Here is a 22439-nt window from a genome sequence, read left to right on the forward strand (position 1 = left end):
TTGAAAATCATCTCCCTTTTATTAAATCGAAAGTTTTATTTTTTTTAGCACAGACCGTGGTTAATACTAAGTATTTTTTTTTCTATGATAAATTTGACAATTACATAAGAAAATATTTAAAACAAAAAAAAATAATAAACAGGGAAAAAAAAAAAAATTAAACAAAAAAAAAATCAAAAAGCGACATGAACAAACCCTGGAGTTAAAAAATAGTTATTACGATTCTTTTTTTTCTCTCTTTCTCTTCTCCGGACTGTTAAGAGGTTCCACAGTGTTTAATTTTTATTAATTTTTTTTTTTTTTTTTGCAATAAAGATTCTTACAGATGAAAACAATTTTTTTTTTATTTTTTTCATATTAAAAATAATAGTATTTATTTCTGACGGCACAAAAAAAGTTAATTTTTTTTTCCTGTTATAGCTTGGAAGTCTGATATACAGAGGCATCTTCAGAAGTGATAAACATTGCTTTATAAAATGTCCCGCCCCCCCTCGCCCGCCACCCGTCCTGCCATCTGGAAGGACAAGGGGTGTGGGGGGTGTGGCGGGGGGGTCTACGCAGAGGTTAACAATCATAATTTTATTTTTTTTTATTATATTAACGCTTCAAAACCCTAAGTATTGTACAAAGCCTACAAAAATATCCCTGCTCCCCCCTCCCCCCTTTTTAACCCCCGACACACACGATACTTGTCTCAAGAAATAGATTCAAATATTTGCTTAATTTTTTTTTTTTCTCTCGTTCTCCAAGTAACATAGATCAAAACACTTCTCTTAAAAAATAACAAAAAAAATGCAATAAAATCAAATACAGTCAAAATACCAGGAAAAAAAAAAAAATCAAAAAAAGACGTAAAACATTTAATGAAATTTACAGTTAAGAATATTTAAATACACATTTAAAAAATTCAGGAACTGTGTACACAATCGCATAATGGTGATAAGACTCCGAAAAAACAAAAAAAAAAAAAAAAAAACTTGAGACAAATATGTTGCAATTTCAGCACCAAAAAAAAAAAGGGGGTGGGGGCAGGGGCTGCACAGTGGAGGAATATACAGAATTATTATTGTTTGTTTTTTTTTTCTTTTTCTTCAATAACATCTGATCTGCTCAAATAATAATTAAAAAAAAAAAAGAATTCATCTTAACACTTTTTTTGTTTTCGAGGGTAAGAAATGTACAAAAAAAAAAAAAAAAGTAAAAGGAATAAAAATCCTCCCAGCACATTTATATCTTTAGTATATTATAGAATCCTGATTCTTAGCAAAGTTCAGTATAGATTTAACCCTATATCACTAGTGTTTTACAAACAGAAAAGGAGAAAAAAATATTTTTTTCTTCAAAAAAAAAAAAAAAAACAGACGCAAAAAATCTAGAAACCGGTTACAAATTAAGGATCTTCTGCAATGATTCCAAGAGGAGGGGGAAGAAAAAAAACTGCCCGGATTATTGTTCTACTGCTCCTGCAAGAAACCAGACGAGAGTCAGCGACACAACGGACAAATTATTCATCATTCTTTACATTGTTGCAATTTTTTTATGTAATACAAAGAGAAGCTTCTAGAATGTAAGAGCGCGTCTTCAGGGGTCATGAGCGCAGATGCTGCGTCCTAGGAGCGGCCACTTACCTGGCTGTGGCTTTGCGTCTGTCCCAGTGACTGGCCGTAGTAGGCGGCCTGCTGGCGGTAATACTCGGCCCACGCCATGGTGTAGTCGGGCTGGGAGCTGGGCTGGGACGTGGCGCTGGCCGCTTGACCTGGAACCATTAAAGAAAAAAAAAAAGTTGCCAAAATGTAAAATGTAGAAGCAGCGGCAGCAGCAGGAGGAGGTGCGCGGCGCCCCCCCCATGGCCAGGACTCACTCTGCTTCTTGTAGTACTCCTCCCACGCCTTGCTGTAATCCGGCTGCGCGTTCTGCTGCTGACTCTGCTGACCTGAGCGCAAACACAAGAGCCGAGGAGTGAGGGGAGCAGCAAATCTCCACATGCACCCCCTCCCCCAGCATACACAGGGACAGGCAGCCCCCCCCGAATATCACACACAGGCAGCCCCCCCGAATATCACGCACAGGCAGCCCCCCGAATATCACGCACAGGGACAGGCAGCCCCCCGAATATCACGCACAGGGACAGGCAGCCCCCCGAATATCACGCACAGGGACAGGCAGCCCCCCGAATATCACGCACAGGGACAGGCAGCCCCCCGAATATCACGCACAGGGACAGGCAGCCCCCCAATATCACACACACGGACAGGCAGCTCCCCAATATCACACACAGGGACAGGCAGCCCCCCAATATCACACACAGGGACAGGCAGCTCCCCAATATCACACACAGGGACAGGCAGCTCCCCAATATCACACACAGGGACAGGCAGCTCCCCAATATCACACACAGGGACAGGCAGCTCCCCAATATCACACACAGGGACAGGCAGCCCCCCAATATCATACACAGGGACAGGCAGCTCCCCAATATCACACACAGGGACAGGCAGCTCCCCAATATCACACACAGGGACAGGCAGCTCCCCAATATCACACACAGGGACAGGCAGCCCCCCAATATCACACACGGACAGGCAGCCCCCCCAAATATCACACACAGGGACAGGCAGCCCCCCAATATCACACACAGGGACAGGCAGCTCCCCAATATCACACACAGGGACAGGCAGCCCCCCAATATCACACACAGGGACAGGCAGCTCCCCAATATCACACACAGGGACAGGCAGCTCCCCAATATCACACACAGGGACAGGCAGCCCCCGAATATCACACACAGGGACATCAAATATCACACATACAAGGTGGGGGGGGTATAATCCTGCATACACAAGTTATCACTACACCTATTAAACATATTGGGGGTACATAAAACATTTTCTATAATCACACATATAGGGGGATAGTATGAGGGGTCCATGGAATCTCTGCCCTCGCCCCTCTGAGCCCCTCTCAGTGACGGGTAATGGGGGCTCTGCGAGTCGTGTAGGGAATCGCTATGGGAGATGGATGACCGCGGATACTTCCAGGAGAACGCGGAGGTCCCAGGAGCAGCGGACGAGGACACTCAGTGGATCAGGACGTGTACAGAGCCGCTGCTGCAGGGATTGTCCCCAGGATCCGTTACTAGGACGATGTTCCTGTAATTCAGCCCGTGCTCCCCCTCCCCTGGTGTCTCATACACATCAATCCCCGACCTGATGGGGGCAGTAACCGGAGGGTGGAGAAAGGATAAGCCGGGTCTATGGACGTCCCCTCTAAGGCTCAACCTGCATTCTCTGGATCGCTCAGTCCGTGTGTTGTAGGACTGGACCGGTGCCGGCACATGGGTCCAGATACAGAACATGAGGGGGTATAAAAGTAGCGGAAAAAGGAGTAAAAAGTAAACAATTTAGAGGACACATGAAGCAGCGGCAGCAGTACGGGGGGATGACCGATGTCCCTCATCAATGCTGCGGGGGTCACATAAAGCGCCCACCTGCCACTCCCCACAATGGGAGCTCAATCAATGGCCTTTCACTGGGAAGTCATTGAGGGACACGGCAATTAATGGAGTGCGAGCGGCATGTGTAACCTCATTGGGGGCTTTATGTATGTGCCCAGGGGTTTGTAAGGAGCAATAAAACTCTCAATGTTTAGATCAGTGATGAGGACGGGAGGGGGAGAGGAGTAGTTACAGACGCTCGCTGCTTACATACAATACTACGAGGGGAACAAAAGCCGCGGCAATACGACTCGTTTTCACATAACGTAGTGAAGGAGGATTACACCAGCAAAATGGAGCACATCTCCCAGCGGGCCTCCTATATCCCTCCCTGCGGGGCGCCTCAGGACCAATCAATATCTCATCGCTATGTGGAAGTGCTGCGCCGCTCAGCCATCTTGTAGGTTTGATAACGACCTCGCCAAACGCTTTACTAAACATTAGTCCTGCTTCATGCCTCAGCGACTCCTGGAAGATGGCGGCCGCGCCATGTGAGGGTGGGGGGCAAGCATGGAGACATCTTAAAGGGGAACAGCACCCCGATTACTAAGCAGCAGGGTCTACTACTATGGGGGACATAGACACCGCAGGAAGCAGATAATATGCCATGCAGATGTAAGTCTGAGCTCTGAAGACGTGGCAGCACCTAACCAGAGCGAGAGCAATGGCGTAGGAGTGAGGAGGGGGAGGGCTCGCCGCAGGCATACATGATCATTTCACCTAGGAAACTATGAATAGAGAGAACAGGATAATAGACAAGTGCCGGGATGTACGACCATTAATGTATTAGGTGAGGATATTCCTCCCCGTACACAAACCCAAGGAGCAGTAAACGGGAAATGTAACAATGCCCTGCGGATGAGCACATTCCTGTACACACCAGGTGTGGAACTACAGGTACCAGCAACTACGCTTCTATACATAAAACATCCAAACATGGGAACATAGTGCAGCATTTCCACAAGAACCTACCTGGAAGCTGCTGGGCAGGCTGCTGCCATGCTTGGTAAGTGCTACCCCAACCCTGTGTGACGAACGCCTGAGGACCACTGCAACAAAGAGCCAAGACACAAAATAGTGAGATTAGATGTATACATTGTCTAGAGAGAAGAAATCATCCTGCTTATGTGAATGGTCATGTATGTGGCTCCCTGGTCTAGAAGGATCCAATAGTGACCAGGAGCAGCCCATTACACATAATCCAGGGTGCTGTATATGGAGGGAGAAGCCCAATAAGCTTATAAGACTGGGGTGAACGTGCACAACTGGTACCCATTGCATTTGACAATGATTTGGCCTGAGGGTGCGGTCACATGTTAGCACTTATAAGTGGAATCAAGGCGCATGGGTGCGTGCCATGGCCCGCTCAGATATGAGGTCTCTATCCAGCACCCAGTGTCTTGTATGGTTTAGTACTGGGTGCTGCTAACCGATTGTCTGCACCAACACAGAAACGCATATGTGACGGGGCAGTGGCTCACCCACATTTACAAGAACAATTGAAGCAGCACATGTGACCTCACCCTCATGCAGCTGTACTGGGTTCAGGCTCTGACCGCCTGTCAGACCATTGAACCCACATACCGGAGAGAAGCCCATCACTTACTTTTGATGAGGTGTCGCATGTGCCTGGTTGAAAGGACTCTGACCAAAGCTGCTGGGTGCTCCAATGGCAGATCCCTGGAGGAAAAAAGCTTAAGATGTAAGAACTGAAGGGTCAGAGGCAGCAGGACCTTCCTTCCCTGTATACGATAGAGCTGCCACTATAACTTCCATAGCAAGCAGCAATGTAATGACCCCCCTTCAGATGTGGGAAAGGCATTGATAACAGCAGGGGTATAATAACATGGCTCCTGTGTGTAACCTTACCCCAACTTTCTCATCAATGAGATGCCGGGCCATCTCGATCTGCTGCGGGAGGCCCCGGATGGTGAATATTCGGACGCCGGGGTCCGTGTTAGGAGGCGGATTTCTCTGAAGCTCCACGTGGGCTCCGGATTGCTGGTTTATGCTTTTGATATTTTCTCCTCCTGCAAAAATAAAAACATAAAATCAGACTAAATAATCCTGATAATAAAGCAGCCAACGACTTCAATAACCCGCCTGCTATAGCCCCCCCTAGAGCCACATCACTGTGCAGAGTCAAGTGATGTACTAGATAAAGGCATTATCTAATTATCTGCTAATTATGCTGCTAACGACATCTAATACAAGCATATTGTCCCGTGCCGCCGCCCCAGACGCTGCAGCGCCCTCGTGTACACAACAGATTTCCAGGATGAAGCATATGGAAGCAAGGCGTCTGCAAACATGTCAACAGGGTATGGATAATGGATTAAAGCGTATCCTCCGATGAAAGGGACATGGCTCAGCACAGAGGAGCAGCAGGGGGCGCACCGGAGGTGAACCCTCATTACTTAACTATTCATTGCTGGCACGCCTCCGTCCACTACACCCCGGCCTTGTATTCATCACCGTCCCACACACACAGAAAGGGACAAAACACCGTGTGGTCTGCAGGGATAATGAGATCATGCCGGACAGGCAAGGGTTAAAGCTACTCGTGTTAATGGACTAAGGACTATATAACATGGGTAGGGGGTCAAGGGGGCCTCACATCCAACTCATCAGATTGAGGCCGATTATGGAAATATCTCTACGATTGGGGAAAAGGTAGAAAAATTGGAGGATTTGGGGGTCATTCTGCGGTGCATGGAGATATATATATATATAACGGCGCTTGCTTCAGGCTTTTAATCACTTAGCAACAGGCGCAGCAGTGGTCACTGTATTAGTAACAGACGCAGAATAGATCGCCATGTCTGCTGTATGCCTTGTATGAAAGGGCTTTCTAAGAGCCGTCAAGATCTCCGCTTGTCCGATATGACTGGGAATAGTCTCATTTACACCCAGAGGGTCACAGCTCAGCATTTGTTACAAATTTATCCAAGTCTTGTCCAAGCACCCGGATGGATACAATGTATCAGCGCAGGAAGGAAGCAGATTGCGGCCAAATCTTAATACACATTTAGATAAACCTATTCACCAACAGCAAGCAGAGATATTAAAGACAGTCCAGAAAATTCTACGCTATGGGGGCCATTTATCACGGCTTGTAAGCAGTTTTCTGGCGTAGAAGCAGTGAAAAACCAATTCTTGCACACTGCAAACATTTGCGATTATTGTGAGACTATCATCTATCCCCCAATGTCTAGCAGAAAGTTGCTTAACTCATAAGAACATATTTTGGCATTTTTTGGCTCTCTCTCATGTAGTCCATAGAGCTGTATCCCAATTAGTTCCTTATTAGTCTGGGAGAATTTCAATGGTTTGTTTCCTCCCCTTCTTTTCTATGTGGAGGGGACAGCAATGGTTTAGGGGGGGGGGGGGGGGGGGGGGTGGAGGAATGAGGGGCCCCCAGCGGGTGGCAAATTGTAAAGCAATTAATCAAGGCGGTTAAAAGGCAGAGTGGACAGGATGGGGCTATGAGCCCCTGGCTCTCGCTGACACGCTGTTTATCATGGAAATGTGAATGGGCTGAGGAGAAGAGGGGAGGGATGGGTGAGGGGCCGCCAGATCTGTGCCCAAAAATACCAACCCTAATAGTGCATCGTACCCACCGCATCTCCAATACACAGCACAGGGCACCAGACTGTCCACAGAGGCACAACATAAACAAGATTTTGTTGAAACCCCAAAATGACCTCTCCGGTAGATCCTCCGTAACCCTTGGTCTCCGGTCGCACGATCACATGCTGCTCAGGGATTGGCTCATTTACTAGTGATGCCTGCCCAGAGGATTTACCATCAATATTAATTCCTTCACAACCCCTTTAAATGTGCAATGACAAATGACTTGTCTCCTTTAAGGCTGCTACATCTATAAAGTGATTAACACAGCCCTCAGTGGCAGCACTTCAGAGGTTAAGTGGCCAAATCCCCAAAAAGGTAAGACCTGGTACATAATCCAAAAATTAGGTTGCGAGTAGCTGGCGCAATGCCATCCACCGAGTATATGCAGGGCAAAAAGAGCACAAAATAAATCAAATAAATCTGGCAGCGCTGTTACAGGCCATTAAAGGGACGCGCCTACAGGACGGCTCCATACAACAGCTTCTCCAGCAGGGGGAGAGGCCACGCCGCCAAAGCAAATTGCTTCTAAATATACTCAAGTGCCCAGGCTGCTAATCGTTGTGTGATTATAATCTAATTACACTGCCACGCTCCGCCAGCCCAAGGAAGCAACAGAGATTTATGGACGCCGGGAGCTTACACAAGCAAACGCACGACCAAAGACAACGATTACCCCCTCCACCTGACCAAAACTGCGGAGGTATCACCAATCCTGGACTATGTGGGTTTCCAAGCATTGGCTTAATGATTCAGTATCTGCACCAAGGAAAGCTGGGTGACTACAATGAATGAAGCTTCACATCCCTCCTGGCATCAGACCTGCAGAGTTACATGGCGACCCACCCAGCCCCATGTGGAAGAGTGTGCGGTACCTTTGCCTATGACGAGTCCACATTTGTCTGCTGGCACGGTGTACGTGATCTCCTGCATTCCTCCCGAACAATAATTCCATTCGCTGCGGGTACGACCTTTTCCTCGTGACATGGCGAGACTCCCAAAGCCATCCCGCTCCTGAGGAAGGATGAAACAGACCAAATAAAATATCCACTACAATACACATCATGGAGGGGTGAAGGCGGCAAGTTTAAAGGGGTTGTCCTAAGTTTAGAGGTTATCAGGGTGAAAAACCTGACTGGTGAAGGGTCCGACTGCTGGGACCCCCGCAATCCAGAGAATAGACTATGGGACTCCCATAGAATAGGATGGAGAGGCAGGGTGCAGGCTTGTCCTGTCGCTCTACCCACTCATGGGATACCTGTTCTCTGCATCGCAGGGGTCCCTCCAGTAGGACCCACACAGATGAAACATAGGGGATAACTTGGGAAAACCCCTTTAAACTAACTTTTCCAATATGTAAATATCCACATCATTGTCCATGTACGTCCTTGGGGCTCATTCCCACCACTTCCCTCCAGTAGGTCCCCCTGTAGTAGCGGCATTAGTAGTCATTTGCAACTAATACTGGAGACCCCCAGTGTATCAGACCTGGAGGGACAAACTCAAAGTTACCAAAAGGAGGAAAATAAACTGAGTATATGGGACTTAATAAGCTCAGGAAATCTATACAGAAAATACATTTTACATAAAACAATTTTAAAGCCTCAAATTTGCTTCTTGGTTCACTACGGTGTGATCACAGCGTCTAGTGCACCCTCCAAGAAACATCCCTTTACACGATCAACAGAACGCCAGGCGCGGTGTAGACTCCCTCTACTGTCAGGCACTACAAATAGGACAATGGCAGCCATGGCCTGAGGATTATGGAGAGACATGGACTCCTCTTATGACAGGTGAGGCCTCCGCTCATGTGTGGTGTCTGCCGTCTCACCTGTGCTGTCAGGATCAGCTCATTGATGATGTGTGCCGCGTGCTGACACCGGTCAGGGAGGCCCATTACTTGCGCCACTCTCTCAGGGCTGATTCCGTCATCTGCAGGAGGGATACACAACCAAAGCAAACCATTTAGCCCCCAGCGGTCGTGCAGTGATGCTTCGTACAGACGCAGGCAGCGGATCCAAAAGCCAACAGCAACATACACAAGCCCTGTGCCTGCTCCTATGCAAAATGACGACCTCCAAGAACACACTGCCCTCCGTATGAAGCACATGAGGCGGCAAGGGGCACAATGGTAACAACCACACACCCAGATGTGGCAGGTGAATTAGCCCCACCGTGATCTCGCGTACCTGGTTTGAACTGGATTCTTACGCCGGCGTCATTCTGGATCTTTTTGATCATCTCACCATTTCTACCGATTACAATTCCTACTGCAAACCTTGGAACAGAAACCTGGTCAGGACGTGGGGGGAAAGAGATGACACGGTTAAGGAATACGACATCAGCTGATCACCAAGTCATTAGATTGATGTACGGCTTCTTAACTGATGCAAAACTACAAGAAAATGCTGGGAGTAGTAGTAAAATAACAGCTGCAAGCAGTAGGTTTTATTTCTTTACAGACCCCTGCTCAACCCTATATGTGTCATGGCATTAAGAAATGCAAAGCAAAATGATCGGCCCCATTGCATATGTGTTTCCATTGAAGCCCAAGTGATCACTAACAAGCACCTGGTGCTTTGCGTTGTTGACAGGGAAGACAGCAGTTGCTGTTATTGATCGCACAGGTTTCAATGGAAATGCATATGTGTTTGGACCAAGCCCCGCCCAAGGGCATTTATACTGCATTTCTAAACACTGTAAACGCTCCGTGTGAACGCACCCTATGAGTAATAAGCCCCATATGTCTATGGTGGTTGAACAAATAGCAGGACGTTCTATTGGTTGCCTCATACCTAAAGCTGGTGTAACTGATGAACAGTATGGCGGTACTTACCTCTATGCTGCCTCCCATCCTGGAGCTCAGGTCGCTGCGTACCCCTCTGAAGTCTGCCACATCTTTTTCTCGGATGATTTCTAGGACCAAATCTCTCGCTTGCTGCAATATAAAAGACAACCCCTTATTGCTTTCAGAAGTCAGTATTACAGGTGCAGCTACCCCCATGTTACAGACAGCAGCTCCTGCCCCTCTACACTTCATTACATCTTGCACTGGCTGCACAGTGTTACTTCTGCATACTACATGTCAGACAGAGCCTGATAGCAGCCATATAACACCGGCCTCAGGGTTTCGCTGCTTTAGGATCGGAGCCCAGATCTCACAGCACACAAAGTTTCCACAGATCCATTGTTTATTTTTCCGGCACAGGCCGTGAACTCACCGCATGACTTGTACTTTGTGCTCAAACAAATTTTACCTATTAAGAACTCAGTAAGGAGAACATAATGTGCGCCTGTGCCTTTAACACTCTACCAAGTCACAATGACATAAATGCGGAGCGGGGTATAGTCATGCCGTAGAGCTGGGCAGCATGCAGGCGGATTAACCCTCTGTGGTCACCCCCATCACTCTCATTCACCAGTGGAGATATTCTGAGTATACAGCATTGTCTCAGACTCCTGACATGTGAGCGATGGAGTGAATGCACGGCTCATGCGCATCTCTCAAGCATTAGCTGCCACATCAGACGTCTCACATCTGTACCTGAACTTTGTATGGGTCTCCTGTGATCCGGAGAGGTTTGTCAGCGCCGGTGGGTAATGGACCATCCTGAATCATGATCATTTTAACACCGGTTCTCTCCTATGGAAACAGATCAAAGAGGATTTTAGAATTGACAATTCCTTATGCAACATCAAAACAACAGGATCATTACATTGAGTGGCACATGGGCCCTAACACAGGTAGTGGGTGCCACGTAGCAATGATTGATGAACATGCAGACTTGTTTTTACAGACCTAGATCATATTATACATCCCTATTTTACATCACCCTCATGTCACCGTGTATGCGTCAGATTTTACTCCAGAACCAGGAGGAGTTTTGAGGCTCCATTTAATGGAAGACATTGAATAACAAAAGGCAATATGAAAATCATGTCCGAGACAGAACACGGTGCAGACTGAGTATTCTAATCATCTTTCACTATAATGATGGGAGTCCGGCTTCCGACACAGTGCATCTAAGAAACCCAGGCAGGATACAGTCATAGACCACGTCACTGGCCTTAGGGTACCATCACGTGGAAAGAACGCAGCCAAAACAGCGTATAACTAGGCAGCGCATTGTGTTCCAGATTTTCCCAAGGCAAATGTGTTGCATCTATGTCCAATGTAGAGAGAAAATTGCAGGTCATGCAAGCAACTAAAACTGGCTTATAAACACGTACTGTGTTGGGCTTAGAGCGATGAGCTGGACTCCCAGCATTGTAATCATCTATGATGCCGGGAATCACTTCCTCTCTTGTAGCGTAATCATGTCAGTAGTCCATCAGGACGTCTCCATATGACAATCATGTGTGTGTGCAGGGTGGGAGTCCATGGACGTCTCCATATGACAATCATGTGGGGAGGGTTTGGGGGGAGTCCATGCTCTGCAGCCTTCCCTTCTCTATGGCAGGTATCATGCACTTCCTCCTCCTTCACATTCTGCTGTCACCCCGTCCCCCTCCTCGCTGACATGTGCCGTACCTGTCACCCGGGTGTATGACTGACTCTCGAGGCTCGTAACTGCAACCAGTGATTAGCATCACTCAGCGCTCGCCCGACTTAAGTATTCGGGAGTGTAAAACGCTTCATTTTTATTATTTTTTAATAAAACAGGAGAAAAACCAAAATAGAATTTAAGAATTAAGGAAATGAATTTATTATTATTATTTTTTTTTTCCTCTCGGATCCAGAGTTTCTGGGAATTAAGTGCTAATTAGCGGCAGACTGCACTCCTGCAAATTACCATCCTACAAAGGCCGCTGCACACTGAGCGTAATTACACACTTATACCTGCTGCAGCGCTAAACTATTAGCAAAATGGAGGAGAGAAAAAAAGACCTGTAGTACCGGGGGAGTGAGGAGGATGGTGGAAGGCCTGAGCCTATCGCACATTAACCCTTTTCTTACCTGAAGCTGTTTGATGGTCTCCCCTCCTTTGCCGATGACCAATCCGACTTTAGAGGCCGGGATGAGGATTTCCTGCACGGTGCTGTTCCCATCCATGTCATTGTGGAAACCAGGCCCGTTCCGGCAGCGCTCCACTATCTGGCTCAGGAGACGCTTTGCCTGCCTGTGGGGGGGACAGTGACACGGGATTAGTAAGGGGTTACACTAGTGGGTATCATCTTACAAACCACAAACTTTAATGAAATTCAGGTATGAGAATGGTGACACCACCCCTGCAACTAACTGCAGCGGTCTGCAAAACAAGGGGTTAAAGAGCCGCTGCTGCCCCAATGATTTCACTGCACGGTAATGGGTATATCTTCAGAGGGAAAAAAAAAAAACACCCCTGAAAACAAAGCAGAAAGTGCACTGCTTGCTGTGTAATATGCAGTTGCCAATAACACTTATTCCAGTTGAGCAGTCACAGCGGCCCGGCATGAATGAGGGGGCTATTCAAACGCCCTCAAAACTCAGGACGACTTGCTGGGGTGCAGTAAAACCAGTTATCTATACAGATCCTGAGCGCAGCTTGGAGGACGGGCGGCTGCGGCCCGCTCTGAGTGCGTGATGGGGCGCAGGAGGAAGAAAAAACCCCAGCGCTGCTGCTGCCGCGCCTCCGCCCGCTGTGATACCTTCACTGACTTTTGTGTTCACTCGCTGAGCGGAAAAAAGTGCAGCAATTGTGGAAGAGATTGTAGGAACGGGGGAGGAGGGGGAGAGGTGCGAGATGGATTATACTTAGCAACACGGCACAAAGGGAAATGGCTACTGGTACAGCAGGTTGCAGGGGATTATTGGGGGCTTACTCAATGCTCTCCGGTGCTCCGGTAAGGACGCAGGGTCTCTCGGGCATTCCACCACTATCTGTAAGACAAGACACAGACAATGTAAATTCATCGGTACAAGCTAATACACCTGTACTGGGAGCTCACACACAGTGGTGTGTGTAAGGGTTAACCTCACTTACCTGGAGCAATCTGAATCTTGCATCCGGATTCCGTCTGGATTCTTGAAATCTGTTCCCCTCCTCGTCCGATAACTGGAGGAAAGAACACAAGGATCAAGGGCTCAGCAGAAAGAACCACAATTTACCTGCCCCCTAAACAAAAATCGCACATCCCCGTTCACATCTGTCCAGTCTGTAGTGACATAGGAACAGAACAAGGGACCCATTCCACACCACAGACCCCAATGTCAGGCAGGCTGTCATTATACTATATAGTAGACCCACATTATTGCCATTAGATTATTTCTGGTTCTGTGTGGGTGGGTGAAGACGTAACTCAACTTCCTTGGGCTCCCGAAAGGCCAGAACTAAACATTAAAGATTTGCAGGGATTTTATACTGATCACTTATCCTGTTTTGCGTGTTCTTCTTCCAAACAGATGTTGATCACCAATGCAAAGTCCTGGACCAGAGGGCATCTACCACCAGACTGTATGCAAATGAGCCCCAGGGGCTACAGGGTCCATAGGAGTTAATGGAGCCCCTCAGGCTCGTCTGGTGGGAGATGTCCTTTAAATACACAGCAGAAGTACAGTAGGGAGCTATGAACTTACTGAATCCCACCATCTTGTCAGGCACTTTAAATTCTTCGGTCATCACAGTCCTGCAAAGAAAAGGCTCATCAGAAGCAGGGAACGGGCACATTATGTAATACCAGGAGACTGGGATATACTGGGGTACCACCCGACCCCCCAATGTCTTATCAGCTTTCTATTGCAGCATAGAGCCCACTTATCTATGAAGTCTGTACATCCCAATACCATGGTGATCAGAAAGACCACAACAACCATAAGAACAGGGTCCTGCATCCCCTAATGAATGAAGCATCAGGTTATACATGAACCATATGGAATGGGGGGCCCCAGTTCTTGTGCTTAAGGGTGAGACCCCACAGATGTTGCCCCTCTGTATTACCTCCTCCTGTCCAGTCGTCCTCGGACCCTCCTAGTATGATCCCACCTTCCCTATGTGATGTCATGGAGCGGGGCCCCTCGGCCTGCAGGACCCTGGTCAGACTATAACCGTAAATCAAAAACTTTATCGACCGCCCCCCCCCCCCCCTTCCCTTTCTATTTCTCTAAATGCTGGATATTAAGAGTATGAACTCCTCTCCCCCCTTCCCGATGTCTCCATCTACTCGCCGCTCTCATAGCCGAGTACAGATGGCGGATCAATAGACAATTAGTTGCCAATCAATAAATAATAAAACGGAGCCCAGGGCTTACCTTTGATGTACCAGGGCCCCTAACTGGTTACCAACTGTGGGAGAGAAGAGGGGAACAGAGAAACCACAAGTATTACTTAATGACAAGCGATCACATAATACACAGAGGGGGGGCAGACATTTAGGCTCTCGGCGTCTGAGCACATTATGGGGGGGGATGTCCAGTCTATAAGTCGTATGAACCAGCTGGACCAGAGCAATGACATTGATCGTAAGCTTTCATGCAAGGGGGGTGGGAGATCCGGAGGACATACGGTGCCCCCCCCCCCCATGAAAATTCTTTAAAAAAAAAACCCTTTAAATCCTCCCCACTGGCCACCAAATTAAAGATGATGTAAAGAGCAGCAGCTTGGTGTCCACATTAACGCGGCCGGGACATATGTCTGCTCTTGTAAACGCCGATCGATAGATGACCAGCGCCGATCCTGCTCTCTGGACACGTCCGCTGGGAGTGCTGCTCCGGCCCTGCGGGCTGCCGAGTGCTGTGCAGCCGCTCCTCTATTACAGCAGGTGAGGGGTAAGAACCCAACCCCCCCACAATGGATATTTAGGAGAAGGCAATCTACCCCATCACAGAAGACCAGAGATTCTCTGTTGATTCTCATTGTATCCAGGGACAACACGACACATAGCTGTGCATCACATTGGACACGTCCTGTGCTGATAACTTTTGTACCCCAATAGATATTACAAATTTGATTGAGGCAATCAGAGGGCATTGTGTAATGCTTTATTCCGCCTGTGGGGGCGCAGCAGGTGATACCCACTGGGGTCCAAAAAAGGGGGACACCTGCAGATTGCCTCATTGTCCAGGGAACTTCTAGATTATAAATCACAGAACCGCATCAAGCTTTACTGATTTCTGATAAAGAACACTGAGCTTGAGAAGGGAATCAGGTGGAGACACCACAGTATACAGGTACACATCCATCAAGAGGCGCAGACAGGAAGCTCCGCCTCTATGTCCAACTACTTAGATGCTGTGGCCGTCAACAAGTGCAACACCTAAGAGCCACTGGAAATACATTCCCTACACCTTGGATGAAAGTCTTTTGTAGGGGTTGGGGGAAGCTTTGGGGAGGCTACGAGGGGACGGCCATGCTGGATTTCGATATATGGCCAATGCTTTGTTCATGAAGATAATCCACCCCCTCACATCTGGGGGCCACACATCCCCCTCTCCTCGCTGTAAAGCACATACTGTAGTGGGGTCAGGGAGGCCATGGAGACCTGGCACTGGAGGGGGCTCCATCATTACCAGTATAATGTACAGTCATGTGGGTGCCACCCCCTGTACTGTGCACCTTGGCCAGGCCTCCCGTGTAGATAGTGAGGTTTGCTCCTGATAATGGGGGCTATTTATACTGCAGGGGACAGCAGCTGTTCCCCCGGCTCCTGCTCCGCGTGCCTGGAGATCTATGAGACTTTCCCAGTGCCAGGCGGCTGTGTAAACCCACAACTCCACAGATCAGATGACACAGCAGATGTTATTTATAAGCCGAGGTGAGTAAACAAGCCCACGAACTGTACTACAACTCCCAGCATTCTCTGCTCTCTGGCACCAATCTACTTTTATTTGCAGCATATAGAGCTTGGGACCATTTCCGGGGAGTCTGAGTCCATCTGACACCAAGTTTAATGTGTCCCTGTCACTGAGGAGTAGGAGACACGGGAGCAGAGTCCAACAAAAAAAAAATCAGCTATGTTTGCAATTTTGCTATAGAAGGCAACTGTCCATTATGTGCAGACAGTGTACCCTACATCTACATCTCTGGGGGTCCGGACTATGACCATGCACTGTATCGATGAATGGGCCTGAATGGGGGGACCAGACTACAACCCCTGACTGGTCTCAGGGCAACTTTTTCTTAAAAGGAGAGTTTCCACTATTACACCCCGATGACTGATCCCTAGTCCAGGTGATTCCGATACTAACCGGAGACCCCCACAAATCCATTCCATAAGGTTTCAGTCTTAGGTTAGGGCCTCAGTGTTTGACAATCCTGGCTGCCATCTATATCAATGCATTGTAGCAAACCCTCAGCTGCAAAAAGTTCAGGAAAGGTAGTGAGCTTCCGCTGTAGAGCAATTCAGTGACAGGCAGCAGAGGCCACAGCTAGGAGCTGGCTGGTAATGCAGGAGGTGCAGGGAATAGAGGAGGAAAGATTTGAGGACAATGAAGCGGTCACTGCTCTTACATACAAAACTTAGGTCAGTAACAAACCTCCTGCCACACATCAAACCCAACCGCAGGCGATGCCGAAAGACAGTGAAGGGGAAACTGCTGGCGCCATCACATTACCTCCATCATCCAGCGGTCTTTTCCCAATGCCATATCCGTACAACGAAGGGTCCACGAGTGGTCCGGAATTATTCAAGTGTGGGATTCCATCTATTTTAGCAGCGATCTGTAAAAGAGATATAGAAACAAATGATCAAGGGCCTAGAAGCAGCTGAACAGAAAGGGTTAAGTCCAGCCGGACGCCTACAGGAAGCTGTGAGCATTGCCACCTGTCCATAGCAGGGGCTCCAGTACAGAGGTGCTTGTATGAGGGGTCTGGGTAACAGCTGGAGGGGGATGACACATGGCGGCAGAGGCTGAGAGCCAATGTGACACCAGGGGATAGAAGCCGCTCTCAGCCTTAATCTGTCTGTGTGACCTTGGTGCGAGCTGCACATCCCCGTCACCGGACCACAAACAAGCCGCCCCTGCCTTGGGGGCCACCAAGGGGTTAATTACACTTGCAAAAATCTGCCTGGGATCTCAGCATTGTCTGATATAGATGGAAAGCTCCTGACACTTGGCTGATAACAGAGAGACACAGCGAGGGTTGGGCATCAGGGGCAGAACCTACACAGACCTGGCACAATGGAAACACTTGCACTGCTGAGTGCAGAGCCTGGGGCACGCTGGGAGTTGTAGTTCTAATGATCGGTTACATTTTCCATTGTGTGCTGTGCAGACATAATGGTAGAGAGCTGGAGCGCTCTAGACGTAGGAGGCGAGAGCGCACCTGAAAAGAGACCGTCTGAGATTCAAGGCTGAACGCTCCTTTGTGTCTGCAGCCAGAACATGTCCGGGGCGCACCAATCATCAGGTACCTGCTGTACGGTAAGAGGGACTGGGGCGCATTGTCTCGTCTCCTGCATTGATGGAGCCCGAGGTGGGGAATTATTTCGGAATTGTACAGGGAATGTGTCATTACATGGATATCACTGCAGACATCGGCTCAGGACACAACAATCCACCCCAGATCCAATGCAACATGGCGGCAACGACCATGTGACCGCAAGAGATAATCATCCGGGGCCAAGCCCCCAGTAACAGGAGGTGCACCCAGCACTGACTACAGATAGTGACACAGGGCGGCACTACACGTATATACAGAGCCGTGGGGACCATGGACTACACTACTACTACCACTACTGCACTACTCCATGGATGTTAGGCCCAGATATACCATGGGCGCAATGTGTCTGGATGCCACTCAGCTTTCCCTGGAGCAGATAGAATGGAGGAGTCTCCGCACATCACAGCCATCTCCTCCCCGGTTACACGACTGCTCCAACACCACGGAGGAAAAGGGAAGCAGTTACTGGTGGGAGACAGCGAGCGGGAAGTGTCAAACTTTGTAAGGCAGGATCTACAGGCAGACTGTCCCCACTGTCATGTTCGTTACTTTAGGGCACCCGTTTTCTTATCCTTGGTCCATTTGGCAAAGAACTTAAGGAGACCCCTTGTTAGAACCCCCCCCCCCCATAGAGCATTGCACATACACTGATAATGAAAAATAGTTTCACAGAACAAAAGATAAGTTATACATTACCTTAGAATGACAAGTGCTCTGTGACTAGTCAAGTTGCCCCCTGGGTGGGGCTGAAGAGCGGTCCCAACACCCCCACCACGCCCGCGTCAGGCATTCTTACGCCTGTGTGGTCAGCATCTCTTGTACTGTGTGCACGGACATATGCAGATAAGGAGGTGCAAGCCGCAAGGTCCCCACAACCATCTGCGAATGCTCCACACTATACATGATGGGGGAACCTTGCGGCCGGCACCGCTTCATCTGCAAATGTTTAGCAGTCTATGTGCAATGCTCTATGGGGACGGGGGGAGGGAGAGGTGCTAAAAAGGAGTCTCCCGGTGACAGGTTCCCTTATACTTTATAAAAATATGTTAAGGACCTGCGACAGCCAAGCGCCTTCTGGCCCCGGACACTCCTCAATCATGCACGCCTAAGTAATAAAAATTCATGGTCTGTCGCTCCCACAAGTGCTGCAGAGACCAGCCAGGTGTCCCTGCGCAGCCGCACTGGTGTTGCAGACGGCCGGGTGACGTCACATGCCGTCTGCAGGGTTTGCGGGAGGAACAGACTAGGATTTTCTATTACGAGGGCTGCACAATTGAAGAGAAGGTGCCGGCAGACATAGGCCTGAGAGGCTCCTTACCATATTTATATAAAGTGGAGATCTTTGCCAAACCTTGCCTCACCCTGTACCCCCTAAGGTAACGAGCATCTCCTCAGCATCACTTGTACAATCTTCCTAGCGGGGACAGCCTGCCACCAGTAAAGGAATCTGCAAAGGAAACACCAATCATAGACCAGGCAGCGGGACTGTGGGAATCTCCTTATATTTGTTATCCGTGGCCTCCTGCCTTCTATCATCAACCTTTAACCCCGTAACACATATGGACGTACATGTCCGTCACCAAATATCCTGTGTCCCCATGTGCATTTAATTCCTATGGAGCAGTAGCGGGTGCGAATACCCCTGCCAGGCGGATTCATGTAATATGCCGCTATACATTAGTGCAGTGTATTACACTCAACAGGTCACCAAATCATTGCACACTGACAAAACAAAAGGATTAAAAAGGAATTTGGGAAGATCCCCTAATGGCCGATCAGATCTAAAAATAATATAAAAAAAAAAAAAACTACAAAACCCATTACATATTAGAAACCACCACGTCCGTAATAACTTGTACCGTACAGTCAACGCCATGAAAAAAAAAAACGTGGTAAAAAAGTAACATTTATCCCAATAAGATCCCAATAAATAAAAAGTATAAATGCCCCTAAAACACAAAAACCATAACCGCTCTTAGAACATGGCGATGCAAACACAAGGGAATTTCTCCCCAAATGGAACACCTAAAGGGTTAAACAGTCTTCTTAAAGTTGGTTTCTCATACACTGAGGGGGTGCAGTTTCTGCAATGGGGTAAATTATGGGGTGTTACCATCATTTCGGCCTCTCAGAGCTGTGCATATACCTGCAAATAAATGTCTTGGCGATTTTCATTAAAAAAAAATTGAGAAATTGCACCCAAAACTCTAAGCCCCATAACATCTGAGAAATACGAGGTGCCCCCAATATGAGGCCGGCATTAGGGAAAGGTTCGTTATGAAGTTATTTGGGTGATTTGTCTTAAAAGAAATGGAATTTCGGCAAAAGGGGTCAAAAATTATGCTAATTAGCCGAGAGGGCTCTAGGGATGTTACCACAGCCCCTCCGTGCTGTAGCTTCACAGGCTGTTACAGTGTGCAAAGAGCACTTCCCCTTTCCACTGTGCTGAAACCTCCTCAACTGCAAAGAGATTACAGTAGGCGGAGGAAGGGGGAGTGGAACAGAAGACTGGATAACAGCCTGTGAAGCTACAGCATGGTGGGGCTCTAGTAACACCCCCAGATCACTAGCGGCTTTTTGGCATCTTTGTAGTTGATATTAGAAGGCAGGAGGCTATAGATAAATATAAGGAGATTCCCGCAGTCCCGGTCCCTGGATCTATGAGTAATGTCCCTGGTTATCCGGATGGATTGTGACGGCAATGCTGGATCCAGACCACAGAAAATCCTGAGCGTCTAGAAAGCACCAGGGGCGGGGGGCTGCAGGTAAGTTCTCAGAACAAGGTACCACCTCCAACTAAATGCTGCAGAACTACAACTCTCAATGTTTCCAGCGCCTTGTCTACAGAGCTGACACTCTTTCTTCAGCCCCCAGAATAGGTCTGGTGCCTTGTAAGTTTAGCATGCACATCTATTACCCCTCTAAGAAAATGCTGCAGAACTACAACTACAAGCAGGCCGCCGATGCCTGGACCAAAGAGCTAACACACTTCTGCACTCTCTGCTGGTTTCTGGATGCTAGACACAGAAAGAAACGGAAGCTCTGTGCACAAGAAACTGGGTGATGCTGGAAATTTTTTCCCTTTAATCCCTCTAGAAGTAAATACTGCAGAACTACAACTATCAGCATGTGTCCAGGGCTCGTCTACAGAGCTTACACTCCTCTCTGCTACCCCCAGGACGTGCCTGATGACTAGTGGTTTGTGGATCCACAGATATAATCTAACATCCAAAAAAAGGACTCTGGCACCTTGGCTGCAGGGCTCACACTTCTCCAGTGGTTGCTGGGTAGTAAAGCACTGAGCATCAGTGGCTACAGGGAAGAGTGAGCTCTCCCTGACACTGGGAGTTGTAGTCCCTTCATATCCTTACAGTATTTAAGTGCATCTCCCAGGAAGCACCAGAGGGAATCCCTGCGAGTGTCAGCTCTGCAGACAAGGCGCCGGGGCCCAGGTGGAGGCCACATGAGTGTCAGCTCTGCAGACAAGGCGCCGGGGCCCAGGTGGAGGCCACATGAGTGTCAGCTCTGCAGACAAGGCGCCGGGGCCCAGGTGGAGGCCACATGAGTGTCAGCTCTGCAGACAAGGCGCCGGGGCCCAGGTGGAGGCCACATGAGTGTCAGCTCTGCAGACAAGGCGCCGGGGCCCAGGTGGAGGCCACATGAGTGTCAGCTCTGCAGACAAGGCGCCGGGGCCCAGGTGGAGGCCACATGAGTGTCAGCTCTGCAGACAAGGCGCCGGGGCCCAGGTGGAGGCCACATGAGTGTCAGCTCTGCAGACAAGGCGCCGGGGCCCAGGTGGAGGCCACATGAGTGTCAGCTCTGCAGACAAGGCGCCGGGGCCCAGGTGGAGGCCACATGAGTGTCAGCTCTGCAGACAAGGCGCCGGGGCCCAGGTGGAGGCCACATGAGTGTCAGCTCTGCAGACAAGGCGCCGGGGCCCAGGTGGAGGCCACATGAGTGTCAGCTCTGCAGACAAGGCGCCGGGGCCCAGGTGGAGGCCACATGAGTGTCAGCTCTGCAGACAAGGCGCTGGATACACGCTGAGGGCCAGGTGGAGGCCACATAAGTGTCAGCTCTGCAGACAAGGCGCTGGGGCCCGGGTGGAGGCCACATGAGTGTCAGCTCTGCAGACAAGGCGCCGGGGCCCAGGTGGAGGCCACATGAGTGTCAGCTCTGCAGACCAGGCGCTGAGGGCCCGGGTGGAGGCCACATGAGTGTCAGCTCTGCAGACCAGGCGCTGAGGGCCCGGGTGGAGGCCACATGAGTGTCAGCTCTGCAGACCAGGCGCTGAGGGCCCGGGTGGAGGCCACATGAGTGTCAGCTCTGCAGACCAGGCGCTGAGGGCCCGGGTGGAGGCCACATGACTGTCCTGGGCCTGGTCCGCAGAGCTGACACCTGGGGGTTGGATGTGCGGGGCCGGGCTCGGGCCTAGGCCGCGGGAGCCTCTGAGCACAGCGCGGGGATCCCTGGCGTCCTCCCCCGGTATCCGCCGCCTCCCCTCCCCCCAGGCCTGCGCCGCGGCCTGTCCCCTCCCGTCCTCACCTGCCGGACCCGGTGGTGCAGCGCGTCCGCCAACGCCTCGGACTTGATCCCCACAGGAGCCGCGCTCTGTCCCTGCACCAGCTCCGCCATGGTACCGGCCACCCACAGGAGGAGGCCGCCGCCGCTACACCGACCTCACTCACTGCGCCCGGGGACCCGGAAACGGAAAGCGACCGCGAGAACTGCTTCCGCCGGAACTACGTCACCAGCGCCCGGCCGCCGCGCAGAAGCCAACAGAGGGGGGAGGGGGAAGGTGATGTCACGCGCAGCCAGGACGCGGCACCGTGGCTGGGGGGCTCTGGGCGTGTCCCAGGAGGAGCCCCTCCGGCCAGCGCTGCCACGTGCTCACCGCACAGCCCTGTTCACACTCATCACTAATCGCCACGTATGAAGGGCTGGTTCACCATGAGGAAACA

The 22439-nt window shown here is 49.6% G+C and overlaps 1 protein-coding gene across 4 annotated transcripts; it reads right to left on the reverse strand.

Moving 5' to 3' along the window:
- On the reverse strand, nt 1-22223 carry FUBP3 (far upstream element binding protein 3). 4 transcript variants are annotated; one of them, XM_072125688.1, is made up of 18 exons: nt 22024-22222; nt 16653-16758; nt 14352-14385; nt 13680-13729; nt 13087-13158; nt 12926-12983; nt 12081-12243; nt 10668-10766; nt 9960-10061; nt 9313-9415; nt 8955-9055; nt 7999-8137; nt 5363-5523; nt 5100-5173; nt 4466-4542; nt 1862-1933; nt 1629-1756; nt 1-1463 (listed from the first exon to the last, which is right to left on the reverse strand). In XM_072125688.1, exons 1-18 carry the CDS (start codon nt 22111-22113, stop codon nt 1455-1457), a joined length of 1638 nt encoding a protein of 545 aa, XP_071981789.1. In that variant the 5' UTR covers nt 22114-22222; the 3' UTR covers nt 1-1454. The 4 variants fall into 4 exon arrangements, with proteins under 4 accessions (XP_071981789.1, XP_071981787.1, XP_071981790.1 ...); XM_072125686.1 differs by lacking the exon at nt 22024-22222 and adding an exon at nt 16862-17062; XM_072125689.1 differs by lacking the exon at nt 1862-1933 and having other exon boundaries at nt 22024-22223.
- Nucleotides 22224-22439: the final 216 nt, after the last annotated feature.

The sequence above is a fragment of the Engystomops pustulosus genome, chromosome 9 (assembly GCF_040894005.1).
Source record: "Engystomops pustulosus chromosome 9, aEngPut4.maternal, whole genome shotgun sequence".
Classification (NCBI taxonomy): domain Eukaryota; kingdom Metazoa; phylum Chordata; class Amphibia; order Anura; family Leptodactylidae; genus Engystomops; species Engystomops pustulosus.

Excerpts from the sequence above, each read along its gene's own strand:
- FUBP3 (XM_072125686.1), bottom strand. The coding sequence starts at position 17,029 with ATGTGCAGCTCGCACCAAGGTCACACAGACAGATTAAGGCTGAGAGCG. Across the intron at positions 12,984-13,086 it reads CAAGATTCAGATTGCTCCAG|ATAGTGGTGGAATGCCCGAG; the intron begins GTAAGTGAGGTT and ends CTTGTCTTACAG. Across the intron at positions 1,934-4,465 it reads GCCTGCCCAGCAGCTTCCAG|GTCAGCAGAGTCAGCAGCAG; the intron begins GTAGGTTCTTGT and ends GTTTGCGCTCAG.